Source organism: Rattus norvegicus, chromosome 1 (assembly GCF_036323735.1).
Source record: "Rattus norvegicus strain BN/NHsdMcwi chromosome 1, GRCr8, whole genome shotgun sequence".
NCBI lineage: Eukaryota > Metazoa > Chordata > Mammalia > Rodentia > Muridae > Rattus > Rattus norvegicus.
The window spans coordinates 153,601,598-153,624,448 of NC_086019.1; the positions used below are offsets into that span (position 1 = coordinate 153,601,598).

Sequence of the window (22,851 nt, forward strand, 5' to 3'; positions counted from 1 at the left end):
GATGCCCTTCAACAGAGGAATGGATACAGAAAATGTGGTACATCTACACAATGGAATATTACTCAGCTATCAAAAACAACGAGTTTATGAAATTCGTAGGCAAATGGTCGGAACTGGAAAACATCATCCTGAGTGAGGTAACCCAATCACAGAAGAACACACATGGTGTGTACTCATTGATAAGTGGCTATTAGCCCAAATGCTTGAATTACCCTAGATGCCTAGAACAAATGAAACTCAAGACGGATGATCAAAATGTGAATGCTTCACTCCTTCTTTACAAGGGGAACAAGAATACCCTTGACAGGGAATAGAGAGGCAAAGATTAAAACAGAAACACCCATTCAGAGCCTGCCCCACATGTGGCCCATACATATACAGCCACCCAATTAGACAAGGTGGATGAAGCAAAGAAGTGCAGACCGACAGGAGCCGGATGTAGATCGTTCCTGAGAGACACAGCCAGAATACAGCAAATACAGAGGCGAATGCCAGCAGCAAACCACTGAACTGAGAATAGGACCCCCGTTGAAGGAATCAGAGAAAGAACTGGAAGAGCTTGAAGGGGCTCGAGACCCCAAAAGTACAACAATGCCAAGCAACCAGAGCTTCCAGGGACTAAGCCACTACCTAAAGACTATACATGGACTGACCCTGGACTCTGACCTCATAGGTAGCAATGAATATCCTAGTAAGAGCACCAGTGGAAGGGGAAGCCCTGGGTCCTGCTAAGACTGAACCCCCAGTGAACTAGATTGTTGGGGGGAGGGCGGCAATGGGGGGAGGGTTGGGAGGGGAACACCCTAAAGAAGGGGAGGGGGGGATGTTTGCCCAGAAACCGGGAAAGGGAGTAACACTCGAAATGTATATAAGAAATACTCAAGTTAATAATAATAAAAAAAATTCCCTGGGAATGAAGTCAGAGATGGCTTCCAGCTATCATGTGGGTGCTGGATTCGAATCTGATTCCTCTGGAAGAGCAACAAGTATACCCAACCACTCACTGAGCCACTCTCCATTCCAAGGGGAGAATCTAAAAGAACGTAACAAAACTAAACAAAAGAAACAGGGGCTGGGGAAATAGCCTATTGGCAACTGTTCGCAGTACTAGCACGAGGACCTGAGTTCACTTCCTAGCACTCATGGAAAACAGCCTGACGTCTGTGTGAGACTACTTGGTGGGTAAAAAGCACATAGTCCATGGGATTTACCACCTGAGTTCCATCCCCAGAACCAACAGTGGGAGAGAACCAAATCCTAGCAGTTGTCTTCTGGCCTCTGCATGTGTGTCGCGTGCACTCATGACGTTTTTAAAAAAAAGTTGGACATGGTAGTGTGCTGCCACTGCAGACTGGGGAGACTGAGACGTGGAAGGATCCCAGGGCTCAAGGCCACACAGCCCGACCCGATGAGTGAATGCTAGGCCAGTGGGAGCTTGGTAGACAGTTCCCGAGGAACAACGCCTGAGGTTGGTCTCTGGCTTCCGTATAGTGTACACACATCTGTGCACACACACAAGAACATGTACACACATAAATAAGAAAAATATTCTCCTTTGCAAACATGGACAGGAATAATTTAATAGTATGTTAAAGATAAATTGATTTAAGTTCATCTTGATTTAAGATTTAAGGCTTGAATTGACTTAAGTCTTTTAAAGTAGAAAATTTTCAATGAAAAAACTTTAGCTCATGCTGATTAAAAGGAGACATACATTTCCTAGGAATGTTTATATTTCGGCTACAACTAAAAACTTGTATTTCTACTACCATAAAATATTATTACTTTTAAATTTAATTTAATTTTATATATATAGGTCTTTTGTCAGCCTGTGTATATGTACACCTTGTGGTACCCAAGGAGGTTGGAAGAGGGGACAGGATCCTTTGGAATTGGAGGTTTGGATGGTTGTGAGTTACTATGTGGGTGCTGGGAATTAAAACCAGGTCCCCTGTAAGAGTGTCAAGTGCTTTAATAGCTGAGCTCTCTCTAGTTACTTTTCCCCCGCCCCCATAAAATATCATCTGAACTAAATCTGAAGGAGGTCCTAGCAGATTATTTGGTTTATTGCTTAATTCACTAACAATGGATCAGTGGCTTCAACTTCAGTTATATATCAGAACTTAATGAAAACTGTAAAATCCGTAAGCCAGGGTAATATCCCAGAGCAACTACACTAGCATCTCTGTGGGGAACCCAGGCCCCACTAAGTTGATACCTGGACTACACCAGGAGTTAAGGTGACACAGCACAGAACACAGGCTGAAAACTCATTGAAGCACTCATGGGGTGGACTTTACGTAGTAATACTGAGACATGATCTGAAAGAGCTCCACACTGAATCTGGGTCCCTCCATTTGTTCCGTGCAGGTCACTGTTCTCTAGGCCGTCATCCTGTTAGCAGGTCTCCACACCTTTCAGGATTGCTGAGAGAGTTAAACATCCTTGAAATGAACCCTTGACATTATAAGTAGGTTTGCTTTGTTTCATTTTGCCATGTGATATCCACATAGATATTTTCAGTCATATAAACTGTAATCAGATCACTTCGTGATGGAATTCACCATTTAGTCTGACTCAAGGTGACCCAATAGCATGGACAGACACACCAGGGATTCATCTGTTCCCACGACCCTTGCAGACACACTGGGGATCCTCTCCCATGACCTCTGCAGACACACTGGGGATCGGCCCCCAGGATCCCTGCAGACACACCAGGGATCCGTTCCCATCGACCTCTGCATCTTTGCACGTCTGAAACTTTTGAAAACACTAGAAGCACAGGGCTCCAAAGAAAGGGCATGGTGTAGATAGAATTCCCTTTACTGATTTAGGAAATAGTAGGAATATAGAAGCACTGTGTGTGTGTTTACTGTAAAACAAAGTAATTAGAAAACAGACATGACTGGGAATTTCACCTTGAAACATGATTTGTTAGCCTCCCCATCCCCCCTCAAACCCCTCCATGCCTTTTTTTTTCCTCCTTTTTTGAGGCATGGTCTGTTTGTAGCCCTAGTTCTCTTGGTCTTGGTTCCAAGACCAGGCTGGCCTTGAACTCAGAGATTCACCTGCTTCTGCTTGTCAAGTGCTGGAATTAAATGCATGTGCCACTACACCCAGGTCCAAATTTTAAAAACACAAGAATGTAGAATGTATTCTCCCAGGCTTAGATATGTAAAAAAAATAGCTTTTAGACAAATTATATTTCATTTAAAACACTTATTCTTAATATTTCACTATAGCCACACGATACTTTTATAATAACTGGAGTAAGTTATCTGCTCCTTGTGAGGTAAGATACTACTTAAATATTCCCATTTAATCCTTACTCTGTCTCTTTAAGGTATATCTAACGGCCTCTGCTCCATACATTAGAGCACGGAAGTCCAGGAACGTGAAGCAATGGGTCCAGTTGCACAGCTCGTAAGTGCTGGGACCTGGCTGCAGGACTCAAAGCTTTTCTTTGGAGGTGATGATGCTGTTTTTACATGCATAGTGCTACTCTACATGTACAAACCCAGTGCTGGGCACCTGCAAGGCACACATTCCATCACCACACTACACCCTGACCTCTCTTCCTGAGACAAACTCTAGCTATTTAGATCATGATCCTCCTGCCTCAGCCTTCAGACTGTTGGGCTTACAGGCATGCTCTGCCATGCCCTTCAGTTATAAACCACATGGAGGAATAAGATGTTTCGCTTTGTTGGCACATACCTGTGTGGCCCATTCTTTCCTCTGTTCCAGTAGGATCAATGTTTCTCTGATTATTTTCTTCCTAGTATCTTCCAGGGTGACTTTATACTGTTCTTTAAGAGGAAATCACAAGCCTTAGTGGGGCTCACCTGAGATAAAACTGTGACGTTTATAAAGTTCACTTTTCATTACTCTCTCCTCTTGACATACTTCTCACCCCGCCTCCCAATTCTCAGGAATATATTTTCCTGAACATCTACTTCTTCTCTTCAGAAGAACTGCTCCCATAATTTGCTAGCACCTTAGGCTGAAGTAGTGTAAGGTTTCCAATGATGTTTGTACTTTTGAAGGATTCTTTCTCTAGAGGAAAATTCAAAACAATATTTGTATAGCACCTATCCTTTGGATTACCCAGATTATGAGTTCATAGCCTCATTATGTACATCTGACTCCAACTAAATAGATTGCCTGTGTTCCTGGTGCGTGATTCCCTGGGAAAGAAGACACAGTGAGTAAAGGGAGAGGAGACTTGGGGGGCAGCAGAACTGCGTCTGTACTGAGCACCCCGAGGCAGGGGACAGACATTAGCTGTGGGATTCCCCTTTCCTTTCCTTTTAAACAGTCACAGCACACGTGTGGAGGTCAGAAGGTAACTCCTGGGGCATTGGTATCCTTCCACTTTGTTTTTGAAGCAGGGTCCCTTGTTTCTGCCACTGTGCATAGGTGGCAATCCTCCTGTCTCAGTCTCTCCTCTCCCAGTAAGAAGGCTAAGATTACAAGTACATGCCACAGCATCCAGGTGTTTAAGAGTGTTCCAGGGTTGAACTGAGGTCCCACGTTTGTGTGGCAAATACTTTTACCTCTGGGATATTTCTCCACTCCTCTTTTCACATTTTCTTTTGCCTATAAATATCATTACTGACAGAGTGAAGATGAAAAAATGTAAGCCTCAAAAGGTACTTAGGGATCATATAACCAAAACCCTCTTTGAAAGGAACATGTAGGATAACCATGTACATCTGCCTCAGAGAATGGAGAGAAACGACGCTGGGTAAAGGAAAGAGAAAGGAATCTGGAGGTGTATACACACACACAGACGCACACACACACAGACACACACAGACACACACACAAACACACACACAGACACACACACACAGACACACACACACACAGACACACACAAACACACACACAGACAAACACACACACAGACACACACACACACAGACGCACACACACAGACACACACAGACACACACACAACACACACACAGACACACACACACAGACACACACACAGACACACACAGACGCACACACACACACACACACAAACACACACACAGACACACACACAGACGCACACACACACACAGACACACACACAGACACACACACAGACACACACACAGACACACACACAGACACACACACAGACACACAGACAAACACACACACAGACACACACACACACAGACACACACACAAACACACACACAGACACACACACACAGACACACACACACAGACACACACACAGACAAACACACACAGACACACACACACAGACACACACACACAGACACACACACAGACACACACAGACACACACACACACACAGACAAACACACACACAGAGACACACACAGACAGACAGACACACACACACACACTTTTTTTTTTTTTTTGGTGTGTATATGGTTTCAACACTGACCGCTCTGCATTGGACAGTCAATAAGGGGAAGGTTATCCCTGGGAGACGCTAATTCTCCTTTTCCCATTAACAGTTGCCTGAAGTTCTATAGGTGGAACCCAGTGAAATTGGGGACATTTTCTTAACAGACCAGGACAGCTACAGCAGAACTCTGGGATCTTGGTCTGAGAGGAAAGAAATGGTGGGTCTAGTTTTCCAGTAGCCAAACTAAGGCTGCTACCAGGGGACTAGGGACTTGAACAAGCTTTGCTACTCTCATCTGTGCTGAAAGCAAAATGACTCTCAGGCATTGTGTGTGTGTGTGTGTGTGTGTGTGTGTGTGTGTGTGTGTGTGTGTGTGTGAAAAATATTTTGGAGAAAACTGAATGTGGCCAACTACCAGTCATTGGTGGGCAATGGTCTGAGGCTTCAGCACCTGAACTGTGGCAGCCAATAAAGGCTCTTCAGGGGCAACTAAGGTAGAAAAGAGTGGAAGCATTAAGAGACAAGAGCTCACCCCAAGGGGTGGACAGGGGTCAGGAATAAGATTGTGTGGTGTATAAAAGAAGAGAGTTCAGCAGGTTTGGGGAATTAGTATAGCTTGACCTTTGGAAATCCAGAAACAGAGGTCTGTGTCATTCTAGACGATGTGCGTGTATCCACACAGCCTGTCTTTTTCTCACTTTCATTTGGAGTATCATGGCTATTCAACCCTTCCAGTCCATCTAACGAAATGTCTTTCTTTGATTCAGGCCATGGCCCAAAAGATTAATGCTAATTATTTATATAATCTTCAAACACAATCATCTAAAAGTTACGGTGGGTCAGAACATTAGCTGTAATAAATTTTTTTCATCCTTAGCATATAGAAAAGAAATCACAAAACCTGGAATTGGATAACATGACAATTCTTGCTGTAGATTACCCAAAGTGGATACGTGAATATACTCAAGGGTCTGGCTCCATTGCTGTATTCATCCTGAAATGTGATGTGAACACTTTACCTTGTTTTAAAGTCCACAGGGCACCCTATGGATGGCTTTCTCTTAAAGAATGAAAAAGAGTAGAGTGCACAGCACAAGGCTATTGGGAAACTCTGATGGCTGCCCTTCACTTCAGTCGGTGCTTTCTGTAGCCATGAGACCTACTAACCACATGTATGTTGAAGACAGCCAAAGAAAGCGAGGGTATGTAGAAATCTTTGAGACACTACAAGCAAGAGCTTGGGAGATTGTGAGTTTGTTCTTCAAGACTCTGAGCTGTTCGAGTTGTCTAATCTAAGCTGCTCACTTTGAAGACGTTAACTTCAAACCATGTGGGCTAATGCTTGTTGGCCAACAGTTTACCTTCCAGTCGTTTCTGGCCCTGCTTTGGTTTTTCCCACTCACTTCTTGGGGAGACTGTGGTGTGGTCCTTTACTCATTTGACAGATCCCGTCTCAAGCTCATGTCCAAATCCTGGTCCTCATTCTCGGCTGACCCTCCTGTCATTTGGAGTGTCTGTTTAGGTTCTTTAGAAGACAGCCTTCTTTTCCCCCTTTTTCTGTGGTACTGCATCGGTAGTCCTTTGATGCAGGAAACACACTGTCCATTGAAACTGATAACAAGTTTTCCTCTGGCCCTTGGTCCTTAATGCCCACCCACCCTCTGTGTCCCCAACTCAAGCACAGTCTCTGGTTTGTGTGGGCTTGCACGTGGTTGTCCTATTTTGATAACGAATGGTTTGGGGAGTGCCTGGCCTTTCGTCTACTGAACATGACTTTTCTGCTCACCATTTTATTAAATTTGAACTAACTACTGCAACTGACCTGACATTTTCTCTGCATTTTCTTTAACTGTGTCGATGTCATTTTGTAAGGAAAGAATGAGTTCAGCATGCTGTGCACTCCCTACATTCTTGTACTCTTCCCAATATTCCTTTTCACTGAGTTTTTCAAGGAATAGCTTCTCAGCCTCACTTATTTGTACGCGCATTTCTGTTGGAAAGAAAAACAAGGCATATGTCATTCCCATCGTCCTTAGAACCATTATACGGTACAGTCTGTTTTTACAAAGTTAAGATCTGGTGCTAAACTGCAGGTAACTCTTAAATACTGTGGTGCCTTGACTAGGTAATACTGCTGTAGACTAGTGTTTGAATGCTTGGCCCATAGGAAGGACACTATGAGGACATATGGCCTTGTTGGAGCAGGTTTAGCCTCGTTGGAGGAAGTGTGTCATTGTAGGGGCAGGGTTTGAAATCTCCTATGCTCAGGCTACACTCAGCGTGGCACACAGTCTCCTTCTGCTGCCTGCAGATCAAGACGTAGACTTCTCAGCACTTCTCTAGCACCATGTCTACTTGGAAGCTGCCGTGCTTCCCATCATGGTGGCAATGGACTACACCTCTGAAACTGTAGGTAGGAGTCAATTAAATGCTGTCCTTTATAAGAGTTGCTGTGGTCATGGTGTCTCTTCACAGCAATAAAATCTTAACTAAGGCAAATGTGATATGTACAATTTTTGGAAATCTAAACGATTCAAATTATTAGATATTTCCCATGATTAATCCAAGCATAATTAAACTTTCAACTCTAAGACAGAGACATGATTTAGAACTATGTAATTGAAAGATTACATATGTCTAGGAATGCACAAACTAAAATCTATGGTTGTTTCATAAGGGTCCCTATTTGCTCAGTTGTTCATGGCTTATGATGTCTTTGTAAAAAATAATTAAAAAATTAATGTATGTGTATGGGTGTTTTTTGCCTGCGTGTATGTTTACCACATGTAAACCTGGTACCTGAGGAAGCCAGAGATGGCATCAGATCCTATAGGGCTAGAGTTATGAATGGTTATAAGCCACCATGTTGGTGCTGGGAACTAAATCCAAGTCCTTTGAAAAGACAGACAGTGCTCTTAACTGCTGAGCCAGTTCTCCAGCCCTCTACAAATTCTTATATAGAGTGTTTTTCCAGTCATTAGGCCTCTGGGGAAAATTGATTTGAACCTCTGTTCCTGTTCAAGTCCTTGGCAGAGGAGGCCCTGCTCCCCTCCTAAGTGCTGGGATTACAGCCCTGTCATCAGGCTTTATCTCTCAGTTTGACTCAGTCACCACAATTTCCTATTGTTTTTCTTTTCTTTGAGAAATGATAGCATGGGACAGTCAGAAGCATGTATTCTATTCTCCCACGTGGTAAGTCTGCAGAGTGAAAGATGAGTTCTCCAAGTGAATCAGCAAGAATATCGAACTATTTCAAACCTATAACATTTGGGCCTGCCCTGGGGCACTTACTGAGTGTGACGTTTTATTCGGTTCATAAGCCTAACAATGATATTGCTGAATGTCTTGAAACATGGAGCCCTGCTCAGAGCCGCATCCTGTGAGCCTCACAGCAACCTGGTTCACTCCTCACACTACCTGGCTTGAAAGTCCCTTGAAAGCAACACTATACTAACCATCCCTGCAAATCCAGCCTCAATAGACCTGATAATTAACTGGTTGGCTTAGCAAATGTTTATTTGAGGGATGCCATGAAGTTCAGAGGTCTAAGGAACCCTGGGCATGGTTTTCTTAGCCACCCAAATATATATATATGACCATACAATACCCTAAAGTAATGCTTGTTGATGTTAGACAGTTATGAAAACTAGATAGGCAGCTGTCCTCTCATTTGGCAGACAGCTACTGTCTGAGTCCTGTGCTGCACTTGGCTCTTGAGGTTGGTAAATGTCATGTAAGTTTTAGAGAGAGTCTGATGAACATATTAGATGGCTTATTTTGACTCCCCTTTCCCTTTTGTCTCAAGGCATCCGGTGTCTCATTCCCCTCTCTTCCTTAGTCTCTGTGGCAAAAACTCGTTGGAAGTTTTGCATGTCTTACCTCACCTTCTACTAAGTCATCCAACTTGGTCTCCATTTAGTGTGTATCCTGATTGCTTTTTGTGTCAACTTGACACAACCTGGAGTCATTTGTGAAATAGGAACCAGTTGAGAAAATGCCCTTACCAGATTGACCTGTGGGAAAGCCTGTGGTGCATTTTCTTGATTGTCAATTGATGTAGAAGGGCCCAGTGTGAGCACTGGGTTAGTGGTTCTGAGTGGTATGAGAAAGCCATGGGGAGCAAGTCAGTGAACAGCGGTCCTCCATGGCCTCTGTTCCAGCTCCTTCCTTGAATTCCTGCCCTGACTTCCCTCAGTGATGGACTATGACCTGAGAGTTGTAAGCTGGAATTAACACTTCCCTCCCCAAGTTGCTTTTGGTCATCTTTTATCACAGCAATAGAAAGCCCAAGTTAGCATGACATCCTTGTGCTTAGTTCCTCCCTGCTAATGGTGCACCTCAATGGGAACCATTGACAGAAAGTGATTTAGCCAGCATACTTGGCTATTTATTTTTAAAGATGTCATTCCCAACACAGAGGACATTATAAAACAGAGTATTTTGGGAAATGTTGACAAGTACTGTGGAGTGATGGAACAGGAATAAAAAAGCGCACATATCAGAATTGCACATGTCCAATTTGCCAGAAGGGTTATGTGTTTCCAGTAGATAGAGTATGTCTTGGCTCTTTTACTGATGTCCCCAGCATCATTTCCCTGGTTCCTCTTTCCCAATTCTAAGCTGTTTATCTCCAATCCAGCAAGTGGCTTAATTCCACCAAGCTGGGGGAGGGGTGTCCATGTTTGCATTAACTTTATTGTGCCCAAATCTGAAGTGAAGCTAAGGTCAACAAAGCTCTAATGACAGAGCGCCACAAAGAGAATACCTCAGAGTGTGTTTAACAGGACCTCAGCAGGGCCGAGGGGCAGTGGAGCCCATCCTTTGTCATTGTCAGAGTCCCCTTCCTCACTTGTCATCACCCTAGTCCTTCCCTTCACTTCCTCCAGGGCCTCTGCGTCCTTTCTTCCTTCCTTCCTTCCTTCCTTCCTTCCTTCCTTCCTTCCTTCCTCCCTTCCTTCCTTCCTTCCCTCCTTCCCTCCTTCCCTCCCCTCTCTTTATACCAATATAGACTGTGGCTGTGGAGGAGATGATATAATCTTAAATACAATCACACACTGAAAGGCAAAGGCATTAACTCACAAATGAGTATAACACTTGTGACAACTTTCTAAGTTCCTAGCTCACCTTTCAAGTGAGCCTCCTGGTCTCTTTCAAACTTCCATTTTTCCTTCATTGCCTCCTCCACGTCCTCTCTTGTTATGGGTTGTACAACATCCAGCTTCTCATCCTTCAGTTCTTTTATGAGATTCTTTAAGTGCCAGTTCTGTTCCTCTTTCAAGCGTCTGTTCTGCCATAGAAACCAACAGCTGTTAAACAGGTCTGCTCAACTGTCGACATTGTTTACCTAGGACACAGGCACATGCTGAGGCTAGCACAGTGAGATGGAAACATTGAATTAACTATATACAGCACGACCTCTAGTAGCTTACAGAACGTGCAAGATTCAAAATCAAATCAAATCAGTGCAGTAGCCATCAATAGCATGTTATATTTTTAGAGTATGTTATTGATTTACCAGTCTATCCCCTTCCACAGACTCCATGAATGTGGAGCTAATTGTTTGAATCTTCAGTTACCCCTGCTTTTGTCTAGACTCCCCAGCTTAGTCACCTACCATGTGTAAAGTCAGATGCTGGACACTAAAATGATATCTATTAGCGAAACAGAGAAAGGCCCTGCTGTTATGGAACTGCCATTCCACAAAACCCCAGATACATAATTCATAATCTTCCTTTAGGATGGGTGGTGGTCACCCACCACTCCAAACTTTACAATTGAAATAAAAAGCAAATTATTCTTGTGGGTGTCTGATCCATGCTTCTATGATGCATATTTAACTGACTTAAAGTTTATTCTTGCCATTGTTGTCTTATACTGTGTGTATCGAGGAATCAAAACTGAGAGAACAAGTCATGAACTGACCATCCTCCAGTAACTGCCCAGGGGAGTCTTTTACAGTGAATTCAGTGGTCCCAGAAAATGACTTGACTTCAAGAGAAGACACAGGAGCTGAAGACAAGCAACTTCGTGGGCAAATCTGAAACTTAAGTATTTAGATGTTTTGTAATTACTTTATGTAAAAAATATCCTTGTAGAGCAATAAACACAGACCTTCGCTTCATTATCAACCAGCTAATCCCAATTTGTAAAGCGTGTTTTTTATTTGATAATACAAATGAGGAGGGAGGGCAAAGAGCAGCCTCTTCATATGTCACTGAGATCGAGCTGGTATTGATCTTAATTAGATTACTGTAAATTAGGATGTTAATTAGAATCCTCGAGGAAGACACCAAGAAAATAACTAAAATGTGATAAAAGAAATGATAGTTAAAAGGGTACACTGGAAAACGTGTAGTACAAAAGACAGTAATGGAAGAATAAAGGTAAGACAAACTCGAGACACAGAAAACAGAGATCGAAAGGTGGGTGTGGTAGTACACACCTGTACTCCCAGCACACAGAATGGAAAGGTGACGTCTTAATCCTGACCTGCTGTGCTTTCCTTAGCCATGCCTGACCTAGGAGTGCCAGTGCTGGCCAGTGGAGCATGTGCAGTAGCCCCTCTGAGGGCACCTTACTCTTCTTTTATGCTTTGACCATATGGGTGGAACCTAAGGACCACTGACAAGGCTTCTTTCCACTCTTATTATTCACCTGTGCCCATTTTAATTCTTGCTATAAATATCGACCATTGTGACAACCTCAGAGTCATAGGCATATCACCCTATTTCACCGAGTTATATCGCCATCGGGATTTAGGGATAAGGGATTTCCTTCGGAGCATGTCTTTATTGCACATTTATCTTGCTCCCATTGGTTGGGGTATCCAACTGTGCTAGGGGACTGGCCTTGTCTAACATGTATGCTTAACTTTCCAACCAGGATGTCAGTTACCCATGTGCACTTGTCTTTTTCTGCCAAGTAGAATGTCAATTCCCAGGGAGGTCTTGGGAACTAAAACTTTACTCAAAATGGAAGTCTTACTCAAAATAGCCTTTTATCTTGGTGCAGGTGTCTCTCGTATGTTGGGGTCCATTCCAGGGTCAGCTTATAAAAGCAAAACCATAAAAGCTCATACATAGGCGTAGTGCTGCCTGGCAATCGGTTTGGGTCCAAGCTTACTGTGGCTAACTACACAAAGTAGTTCTGACTGACTTCTGCAGTGATTGGTTCCCGAGCACAGAACGTAACAGAATATGCAATCAACTTGCACATGAGAAAGTTTCCTAGTAACAGGGGTAACAACATGTGAGAAGTTTCCTTATAACATCAGTTAACAGCACAAGATGACAGGCTAGATAGGTCCCAGTTACCTTAATATTCCACTGAGGCCTTAACAAGGCTGAGGCCAATCTTTTGTCAGAAAGTTGTCACTAGAAAGTTGAACAGTCAGGACGGGATGCAAACTCAGGGCTCTTGATTCCAGATTCCATTAAAATGTAAAGACCTTTACAAACAATGCCTTTACAAACAATTGCCTTTACAAACAATGGTTAAGCCAGGTATGATACACATGTATAATCCTGGCATTCAGGTACTCTGTGTGTGTGTGTGTGTGTGTGTGTGTGTGTGTGTGTGTGTGTGTAGTAGGCAGCAGGAGGGGAGGGCATGGTAAACAAAAAAAGCCAAATAAAACAGTTACCTGTGGAAGTTTCCATACTATACAAAGGAAGTTAGCGAAGGAAAGTCTGTATTAGCATCTCCAGGTGTCTGCGGGGCCTGAGAGCATAGATTGGGTTCCTTTACTGCTCAAGGTCATTGTTTCTGTTGTAATGGATATAACTAGCACCACCTTGATATTCACATTAATCTTTTTAAACATTTTAATTGCCATGTATGTATGTAGGTGTGTGCATGGACATATGCCACGGACCATATGTGCTGATCAGAGGACCGTTTGAGGGAGTTGGTCTCCCCTTCCACCCAGTGGGCTCTGCGGATCAAACTGGGAATTGCCGAGTTTGGTAGCAGGTGCTTTTATGTGCCGAGCTGGCGGCCCTTAACCTGAGTTTTACAAAATAATCTTTAGGTTTCTCATTAGTTGTTTTAACAACTGGGAGTGTACTGTTCTGCATTTACATATATGCACAGTCCTGGAAGAGCTGAAACAAAGATTCAGAGAGAGAAGAGAGAGAGGCAGTGATTCAGTGTAGATAAACAAGAAGTCAGAAGAGAAACATGATTTCCAGGGTATTCGTCCTCATGATCTAAGTAAAGCGACTGAACTGGCTTCCACTGATATCCTCAATACCATGGAGACAGTAGTGCCGGCTCGCCTCACATGTGTGACGAAAACTAATAAATTATAAGTCAGCCGATTCCAAGCACCGAGGAGGATGCTTCCTAGGAGATACATCCGCCATGGCCCCATGTCATTGTTACTGTGCGCATGCTCCGTGCCTGCCTACTGCTGCTCAACATTGCACTCACCCTTTCAAGGTATTTTTGATTCTTGTCCCTCAGCTTCCTGATGTGGAATGTGAATCGCTCCACTGCATTCTCCTTTATTTCACGACTGAGGAGAAACAAGGATGTTCGGGTTAGTTTCCCCAGGGAAAGGTACTGAGACTACGTTTTAATTTTAAACTAAATTGAAACCAAACAAGACTGTCTGAGGGCAAGCGGACCTTGGAGCACTAGGGTAACCTGGGCATGCTCACCAATCCATGCTTCTAGCACATGTTCTCTCCCAAAAATTAAAGCTTTCCCATCACAGACGTTTCCTTAACATATACCAAGGATAGGTTTGATGAGCATCCATCCATGAGAAAAACAGAAAGAGCGGAAGGCTCAGGAACAGGGCAACTGGTTGCTATTTGAAGTGCTTGTGTATTCCGTATTTCTGAAAGGGATAAATCTTGGAACTCTAGGTTTGAGATTAAAGTAAGGTTATGAATATTGCTTCACCCAAACCCCCCTTTTTAGCTAAAGATAAAGTATGTGGTTTTAAATCTTGCTCTTTACAAGTTCTTGCCTTCTTAGCAAATCAAATCTCAGGACCTAGAATTTCAAGCTGTCAAATAAAGCCTCACCTAGCTCTGTGTATTATCATGTGGAATAAAATAAATCACACATGAAGGGTGCCCTCCCCAGTGGTCATCAACTCTTGTTGAATGTGAAATACTACCAGGACTTTCTCTAAAACCTCACCTCTGTTTTATAACCTTGTGCACATAGGAGAGGAAAAACTGAGGCTCCTTCCTTCCACAAGATGCGAAAATGCAAAAAGATGTTAGCAAATCACACAGTGGGACTCCTCAAAAAGAAGGCAATGTGAGTACCAAGAATGCTGAGTTAATCCTGCCTTTCCCACTCACTGCATGGCTTTTGGCTTCGGCTTACTCTTCTATCATACAGGATTAGGAGTGGCAAGTTGCCTGACTGGCATGTGCGATGACACCTTGAGTTGGATCCCAAGACCATGTGCATGTGCACACACGCACACGCACACCCATGCATGCTATAATGCAGCAAATGAATGTTAAAAAAAAGAACAAACCAAAGGAGACGAGCTTCATAACTCATCAGTTTCAAACCTCTACCGTTTCTGTTGCCCAGTCCTCCACTTCATGAATTCACAGACTCAATGGCTGTCACTGGGCTCCACATTGCTTTAGGGATCACAGAGATGGGTTAGAACAAGACCTTCATGATCCTAGCCTTCGGGGAGTACAGTTTACTAGATACAGAGTAAGTAATTATACAAATACTGTTTACTAGACACAGAGTAAGTAATTATACAAATACTGTTTACACATTGTGATTGATGCTATGGGGACTGTGGGATGGGAAGGGAAGTAAATGGAAGGGCGATATCCCTTGCCTCCTGGTGTGTGTGTGTGTGTGTGTGTGTGTGTGGGTGGTGTGTGTGTGTGTCTGTATCCCGACCTCATTCATATCACACAAATGTTTTACCACTGAGTTATACCTCCACCTTCTACCTCTCATTTTTATGGACAAAAAAATGAAGATATTATAAACTTTTTCTGAACTGTGCAGCCAGCTACTCGCATAATTTCTGTAATGTAGTGTGGGACATAAGACCATGCCAGGGGGCAGCACCCCACGAGCGAACCTGAGCCTCGGGACCACAGGTAAGACCAAATTTTCTGCTGCAAGAAAGCTGCCTGGTGAGCTTGGGACACACGGAAGCAGAATTTCTCTAGGACCGGGCACGTTCTGTGTTTACCGGAGGTCCCACACCCGCAGATCCCGGCCCGCAGCAGCTCTCTGCTCCCAGACCCGGTGAGAGAGAGACCCAACCGCCTGGTCAGGTGGGCACTCCTGAGGCTGCAGAGCAGAAGAGACCACCAACTCTGCTCACCCCTGCCCACATCCCTGGCCCAAGAGGAAACTGTATAAGGCCTCTGGGCTCCCGTGGGGGAGGGCCCAGGAGCGGCAGGACCCCTGCCTGAGAAACCGCCGGAACCTGAAAGAAACAGACCGGATAAACAGTTCTCTGCACCCACATCCCGTGGGAGGGAGAGCTAAACCTTCAGAGAGGCAGACAAGCCTGGGAAACCAGAAGAGACTGCTCCCTGCACACACATCTCGGACGCCAGAGGAAAAAGCCAAAGACCATCTGGAACCCTGGTGCACTGAAGCTCCCGGAAGGGGCGGCACAGGTCTTCCTGGTTGCTGCCGCTGCAGAGATCCCGTGGGCAGCACCCCACGAGCGAACTTGAGCCTCAGGACCACAGGTAAGACCAAATTTTCTGCTGCAAGAAAGCTGCCTGGTGAACTCAAGACACAGGCCCACAGGAACAGCTGAAGACCTGTAGAGAGGAAAAACTACACGCCCGAAAGCAGAACACTCTGTCCCCATAACTGACTGAAAGAGAGGAAAACAGGTCTACAGCACTCCTGACACACAGGCTTATAGGACAGTCTAGCCACTGTCAGAAACAGCAGAACAAAGTAACACTAGAGATAATCTGATGGCGAGAGGCAAGCGCAGGAACCCAAGCAACAGAAACCAAGACTACATGGCACCATCGGAGCCCAATTCTCCCATCAAAACAAACATGGAATATCCAAACACACCAGAAAAGCAAGATCTATTTTCAAAATCATATTTGATCATGATGCTGGAGGACTTCAAGAAAGACATGAAGAACTCCCTTAGAGAACAAGTAGAAGCCTACAGAGAGGAATCGCAAAAATGCCTGAAAGATTCACAAAAATCCCTGAAAGAATTCCAGGAAAACATAAATAAACAAGTAGAAGCCCATAGAGAGGAGACACAAAAATCCCTGAAAGAATTCCAGGAAAACACAATCAAATAGTTGAAGGAATTAAAAATGGAAATAGAAGCAATCAAGAAAGAACACATGGAAACAACCCTGGATATAGAAAACCAAAAGAAGAGACAAGGAGCTGTAGATACAAGCTTCACCAACAGAATACAAGAGATGGAAGAGAGAATCTCAGGAGCAGAAGATTCCATAGAAATCATTGACTCAACTGTCAAAGATAATGTAAAGCGGAAAAAGCTACTGGTCCAAAACATACAGGAAATCCAGGACTCAATGAGAAGATCAAACCTAAGGATAATAGGTATAGAAGAGAGTGAAGACTCCCAGCTCAAAGGACCAGTAAATATCTTCAACAAAATCATAGAAGAAAACTTCCCTAACCTAAAAAAAGAGATACCCATAGACATACAAGAAGCCTACAGAACTCCAAATAGATTGGACCAGAAAAGAAACACCTCCCGTCACATAATTGTCAAAACACCAAACGCACAAAATAAAGAAAGAATATTAAAAGCAGTAAGGGAAAAAAGGTCAAGTAACATATAAAGGGAGACCTATCAAAATCACACCAGACTTCTCGCCAGAAACTATGAAGGCCAGAAGATCCTGGACTGATGTCATACAGACCCTAAGAGAACACAAATGCCAGCCCAGGTTACTGTATCCAGCAAAACTCTCAATTAACATTGATGGAGAAACCAAGATATTCCATGACAAAACCAAATTTACACAATATCTTTCTACAAATCCAGCACTACAAAGGATAATAAATGGTAAAGCCCAACATAAGGAGGCAAGCTATACCCTAGAAGAAGCAAGAAACTAATCGTCTTGGCAACAAAACAAAGAGAATGAAAGCACACAAACATAACCTCACATCCAAATATGAATATAAAGGGAAGCAATAATCACTATTCCTTAATATCTCTCAATATCAATGGCCTCAACTCCCCAATAAAAAGACATAGATTAAACTGGATACGCAACGAGGACCCTGCATTCTGCTGCCTACAGGAAACACACCTCAGAGACAAAGACAGACACTACCTCAGAGTGAAAGGCTGGAAAACAACTTTCCAAGCAAATGGTCAGAAGAAGCAAGCTGGAGTAGCCATTCTAATATCAAATAAAATCAATTTCCAACTAAAAGTCATCAAAAAAGATAAGGAAGGACACTTCATATTCATCAAAGGAAAAATCCACCAAGATGAACTCTCAATCCTAAATATCTATGCCCCAAATACAAGGGCACCTACATACGTAAAAGAAACCTTACTAAAGCTCAAAACACACATTGGACCACACACAATAATAGTGGGAGATTTCAACACACCACTCTCATCAATGGACAGATCATGGAAACAGAAATTAAACAGTGATGTCGACAGACTAAGAGAAGTCATGAGCCAAATGGACTTAACGGATATTTATAGAACATTCTATCCTAAAGCAAAAGGATATACCTTCTTCTCAGCTCCTCATGGTACTTTCTCCAAAATTGACCATATAATTGGTCAAAAACGGGCCTCAACAGGTACAGAAAGATAGAAATAATCCCATGCGTGCTATCGGACCACCACGGCCTAAAACTGGTCTTCAATAACAATAATGGAAGAATGCCCACATATACGTGGAAATTGAACAATGCTCTACTCAATGATAACCTGGTCAAGGAAGAAATGAAGAAAGAAATTAAAAACTTTTTAGAATTTAATGAAAATGAAGATACAACATACCCAAACTTATGGGACACAATGAAAGCTGTGCTAAGAGGAAAACTCATAGCGCTGAGTGCCTGCAGAAAGAAACAGGAAAGAGCATATGTCAGCAGCTTGACAGCACACCTAAAAGCTCTAGAACAAAAAGAAGCAAATACACCCAGGAGGAGTAGAAGGCAGGAAATAATCAAACTCAGAGCTGAAATCAACCAAGTAGAAACAAAAAGGACCATAGAAAGAATCAACAGAACCAAAAGTTGGTTCTTTGAGAAAATCAACAAGATAGATAAACCCTTAGCCAGACTAACGAGAGGACACAGAGAGTGCGTCCAAATTAACAAAATCAGAAATGAAAAGGGAGACATAACTACAGATTCAGAGGAAATTCAAAAAATCATCAGATCTTACTATAAAAACCTATATTCAACAAAATTTGAAAATCTTCAGGAAATGTACAATTTCCTAGACAGATACCAGGTATTGAAGTTAAATCAGGAACAGATAAACCAGTTAAACAACCCCATAACTCCTAAGGAAATAGAAGCAGTCATTAAAGGTCTCCCAACCAAAAAGAGCCCAGGTCCAGACGGGTTTAGTGCAGAATTCTATCAAACCTTCATAGAAGACCTCATATCAATATTATCCAAACTATTCCACAAAATTGAAACAGATGGAGCACTACCGAATTCCTTCTACGAAGCCACAATTACTCTTATACCTAAACCACACAAAGACACAACAAAGAAAGAGAACTTCAGACCAATTTCCCTTAGGAATATCGACGCAAAAATACTCAATAAAATTCTGGCAAACCGAATTCAAGAGCACATCAAAACAATCATCCACCATGATCAAGTAGGCTTCATCCCAGGCATGCAGGGATGGTTTAATATACGGAAAACCATCAACCTGATCCATTATATAAACAAACTGAAAGAACAAAACCACATGATCATTTCATTAGATGCTGAGAAAGCATTTGACAAAATTCAACACCCCTTCCTGATAAAAGTCCTGGAAAGAATAGGAATTCAAGGCCCATACCTAAACATAGTAAAAGCCATATACAGCAAACCAGTTGCTAACATTCAACTAAATGGAGAGAAACTTGAAGCAATCCCACTAAAATCAGGGACTAGACAAGGCTGCCCACTCTCTCCCTACTTATTCAATATAGTTCTTGAAGTTCTAGCCAGAGCAATCAGACAACAAAAGGAGATCAAGGGGATACAGATCGGAAAAGAAGAGGTCAAAATATCACTATTTGCAGATGACATGATAGTATATTTAAGTGATCCCAAAAGTTCCACCAGAGAACTACTAAAGCTGATAAACAACTTCAGCAAAGTGGCTGGGTATAAAATTAACTCAAATAAATCAGTTGCCTTCCTCTATACAAAAGAGAAACAAGCCGAGAAAGAAATTAGGGAAACGACACCCTTCATAATAAACCCAAATAATATAAAGTACCTCGGTGTGACTTTAACCAAGCAAGTAAAAGATCTGTACAATAAGAACTTCAAGACACTGAGGAAAGAAATTGAAGAATATCTCAGAAGATGGAAAGATCTCCCATGCTCATGGATTGGCAGGATTAATATAGTAAAAATGGCCATTTTACCAAAAGCAATCTACAGATTCAATGCAATCCCCATCAAAATACCAATCCAATTCTTCAAATAGTTAGACAGAACAATTTGCAAATTCATCTGGAATAACAAAAAAACCCAGGATAGCTAAAGCTATCCTCAACAATAAAAGGACTTCAGGGGGAATCACTATCCCTGAACTCAAGCAGTATTACAGAGCAATAGTGATAAAAACTGCATGGTATTGGTACAGAGACAGACATATAGACCAATGGAATAGAATTGAAGACCCAGAAATGAACCCACACACCTATGGTCACTTGATTTTTGACAAAGGAGCCAAAACCATCCAATGGAAAAAAGATAGCATTTTCAGCAAATGGTGCTGGTTCAACTGGAGCGCAACATGTAGAAGAATGCAGATCGATCCATGCTTATCACCCTGTACAAAGCTTAAGTCCAAGTGGATCAAGGACCTCCACATCAAACCAGACACAGTCAAACTAATTGAAGAAAAACTAGGGAAGCATCTGGAACACATGGGCACTGGAAAAAATTTCCTGAACAAAACACCAATGGCTTATGCTCTAAGATCAAGAATCGACAAATGGGATCTCATAAAACTGCAAAGCTTCTGTAAGGCAAAGGACACTGTGGTTAGGACAAAACGGCAACCAACAGATTAGGAAAAGATCTTTACCAATCCTACAACAGATAGAGGCCTTATATCCAAAATATACAAAGAACTCAAGAAGTTAGACCGCAGGGAAACAAATAACCCTATTAAAAAATGGGGTTGAGAGCTAAACAAAGAATTCACAGCTGAGGAATGCCGAATGGCTGAGAAACACCTAAAGAAATGTTCAACATCTTTAGTCATAAGGGAAATGCAAATCAAAACAACCCTGAGATTTCACCTCACACCAGTGAGAATGGCTAAGATCAAAAACTCAGGTGACAGCAGATGCTGGCGAGGATGTGGAGAAAGAGGAACAGTCCTCCATTATTGGTGGGATTGCAGACTGGTAAAACCATTCTGGAAATCAGTCTGGAGGTTCCTCAGAAAATTGGACATTGAACTGCCTGAGGATCCAGCTATACCTCTCTTGGGCATATACCCAAAAGATGCCTCAACATATAAAAGAGACACGTGCTCCACTATGTTCATCGCAGCCTTATTTATAATAGCCAGAAGCTGGAAAGAACCCAGATGCCCTTCAACAGAGGAATGAATACAGAAAATGTGGTACATCTACACAATGGAATATTACTCAGCTATCAAAAACAACGAGTTTATGAAATTCGTAGGCAAATGGTTGGAACTGGAAAATATCATCCTGAGTGAGCTAACCCAATCACAGAAAGACATACATGGTATGCACTCATTGATAAGTGGCTATTAGCCCAAATGTTTGAATTACCCTAGATCCCTAGAACAAACGAAACTCAAGACAGATGATCAAAATGTGAATGCTTCACGCCTTCTTTAAATGAGGAAAAAGAATACCCTTGGCAGGGAAGGGAGAGGCAAAGATTAAAACAGAGACTGAAGGAACACCCATTCAGAGCCTGCCCCACATGTGGCCCATACATATACAGCCACCCAATTAGACAAGATGGATGAAGCAAAGAAGTGCAGACCGACAGGAGCCGGATGTAGATCGCTCCTGAGAGACACAGCCAGAATACAACAAATAAAGAGGCGAATGCCAGCAGCAAACCACTGAACTGAGAATAGGTCCCCTGTTGAAGGAATCAGAGAAAGAACTGGAAGAGCTTGAAGGGGCTCGAGACCCCAAAAGTACAACAATGCCAAGCAACCAGAGCTTCCAGGGACTAAGCCACTACCTAAAGACTATACATGGACTGACCCTGGACTCTGACCCCATAGGTAGCAATGAATATCCTAGTAAGAGCACCAGTGGAAGGGGAAGCCCTGGGTCCTGCTAAGACTGAACCCCCAGTGAACTAGTCTATGGGGGGAGGGCGGCAATGGGGGGAGGGTTGGGAGGGGAACACCCATAAGGAAGGGGAGGGGGGAGGGGGATGTTTGCCCGGAAACCGGGAAAGGGAATAACACTCGAAATGTATATAAGAAATACTCAAGTTAATAAAAAAAAAAAAAAAAAAAAAGACCATGCCAGGAAGTTTGGTAAGGTAGAGCAGGTTGAGACCCAGAGACTTGGTGGGCACACACCCTAGGCTTAGGCAACTCCCAGCTCCCTGCTAGACTCCTGATCTGGAACATGTGCCACATTTCTCACATAAAAGAAAATATGGTCACATAGCCTCAAAACAGAATTCTCCATGCTAATGAGGTACCTAGAGACCCGGAGAGCTTAGCCAATAAGCTTCTCTTCCCAGACATTCCTCCTTGCAAAAGGTGTTTAATCTCAGGCCCACTCTGAGAAGTAGGATATGGTTTTCTGCATCCATTTTCCGCCATGACAGTAAACTGTTTAGAACCGTGGGCTGTTTCTTTTGTCAATATGTGCCATGAGGAACCTGGGGAAGGCCTTTGTCTACAAAGCTGCAGCTTAATTTTCCCATAGAAGGCCTCTCTGCACTCCCAGCCACAATCATCACCAAGCCTGCTTCCACCAAGCTAAGGACAATCATCCCTGCTGGGACAAGCTCTCCCCTGTCCCTTCCAGCTCCAGGCTAGACGCTGTCCCCAGCCTGTGGGCCCCTGACTCTATTCTTAGCTTTTCAGTCACTCCCAGTGGTGCCTGGATGTCCAAGAGTCAGAGAACCCCATGGTCCCTGCCTCTTCGCAGGTACAACAACCCCCTAAGCAGCTCTGACTTTCTCAGACTGCACTTTTCCATCCCCAGAGTGGTGTCACAGTGCTTGCCTACAGCCCAGCACTGTGTGGCTAAGTACAATCAAACTCCCTTCATTCTGACTCCCA

The 22,851-nt window shown here is 43.1% G+C and overlaps 1 protein-coding gene across 5 annotated transcripts in view; it reads right to left on the bottom strand.

The window, feature by feature from the left end:
* The window catches only part of Ccdc83 (coiled-coil domain containing 83), a 74,325-nt gene that overhangs the window by 20,812 nt on the left and 30,662 nt on the right, over positions 1–22,851 (bottom strand). For all 5 annotated transcript variants that reach the window (XM_063280970.1, XM_039101063.2, XM_008759644.4 and 2 more), the window contains exons 3-6: positions 13,809–13,893; positions 10,503–10,665; positions 7,201–7,368; positions 3,718–3,809 (exon numbers count right to left, since the gene is read on the bottom strand). In XM_063280970.1, coding sequence (XP_063137040.1) covers positions 3,718–3,809; positions 7,201–7,368; positions 10,503–10,665; positions 13,809–13,893 — 508 coding nt within the window. The remainder of the gene's footprint in view (positions 1–3,717; positions 3,810–7,200; positions 7,369–10,502; positions 10,666–13,808; positions 13,894–22,851) is intronic.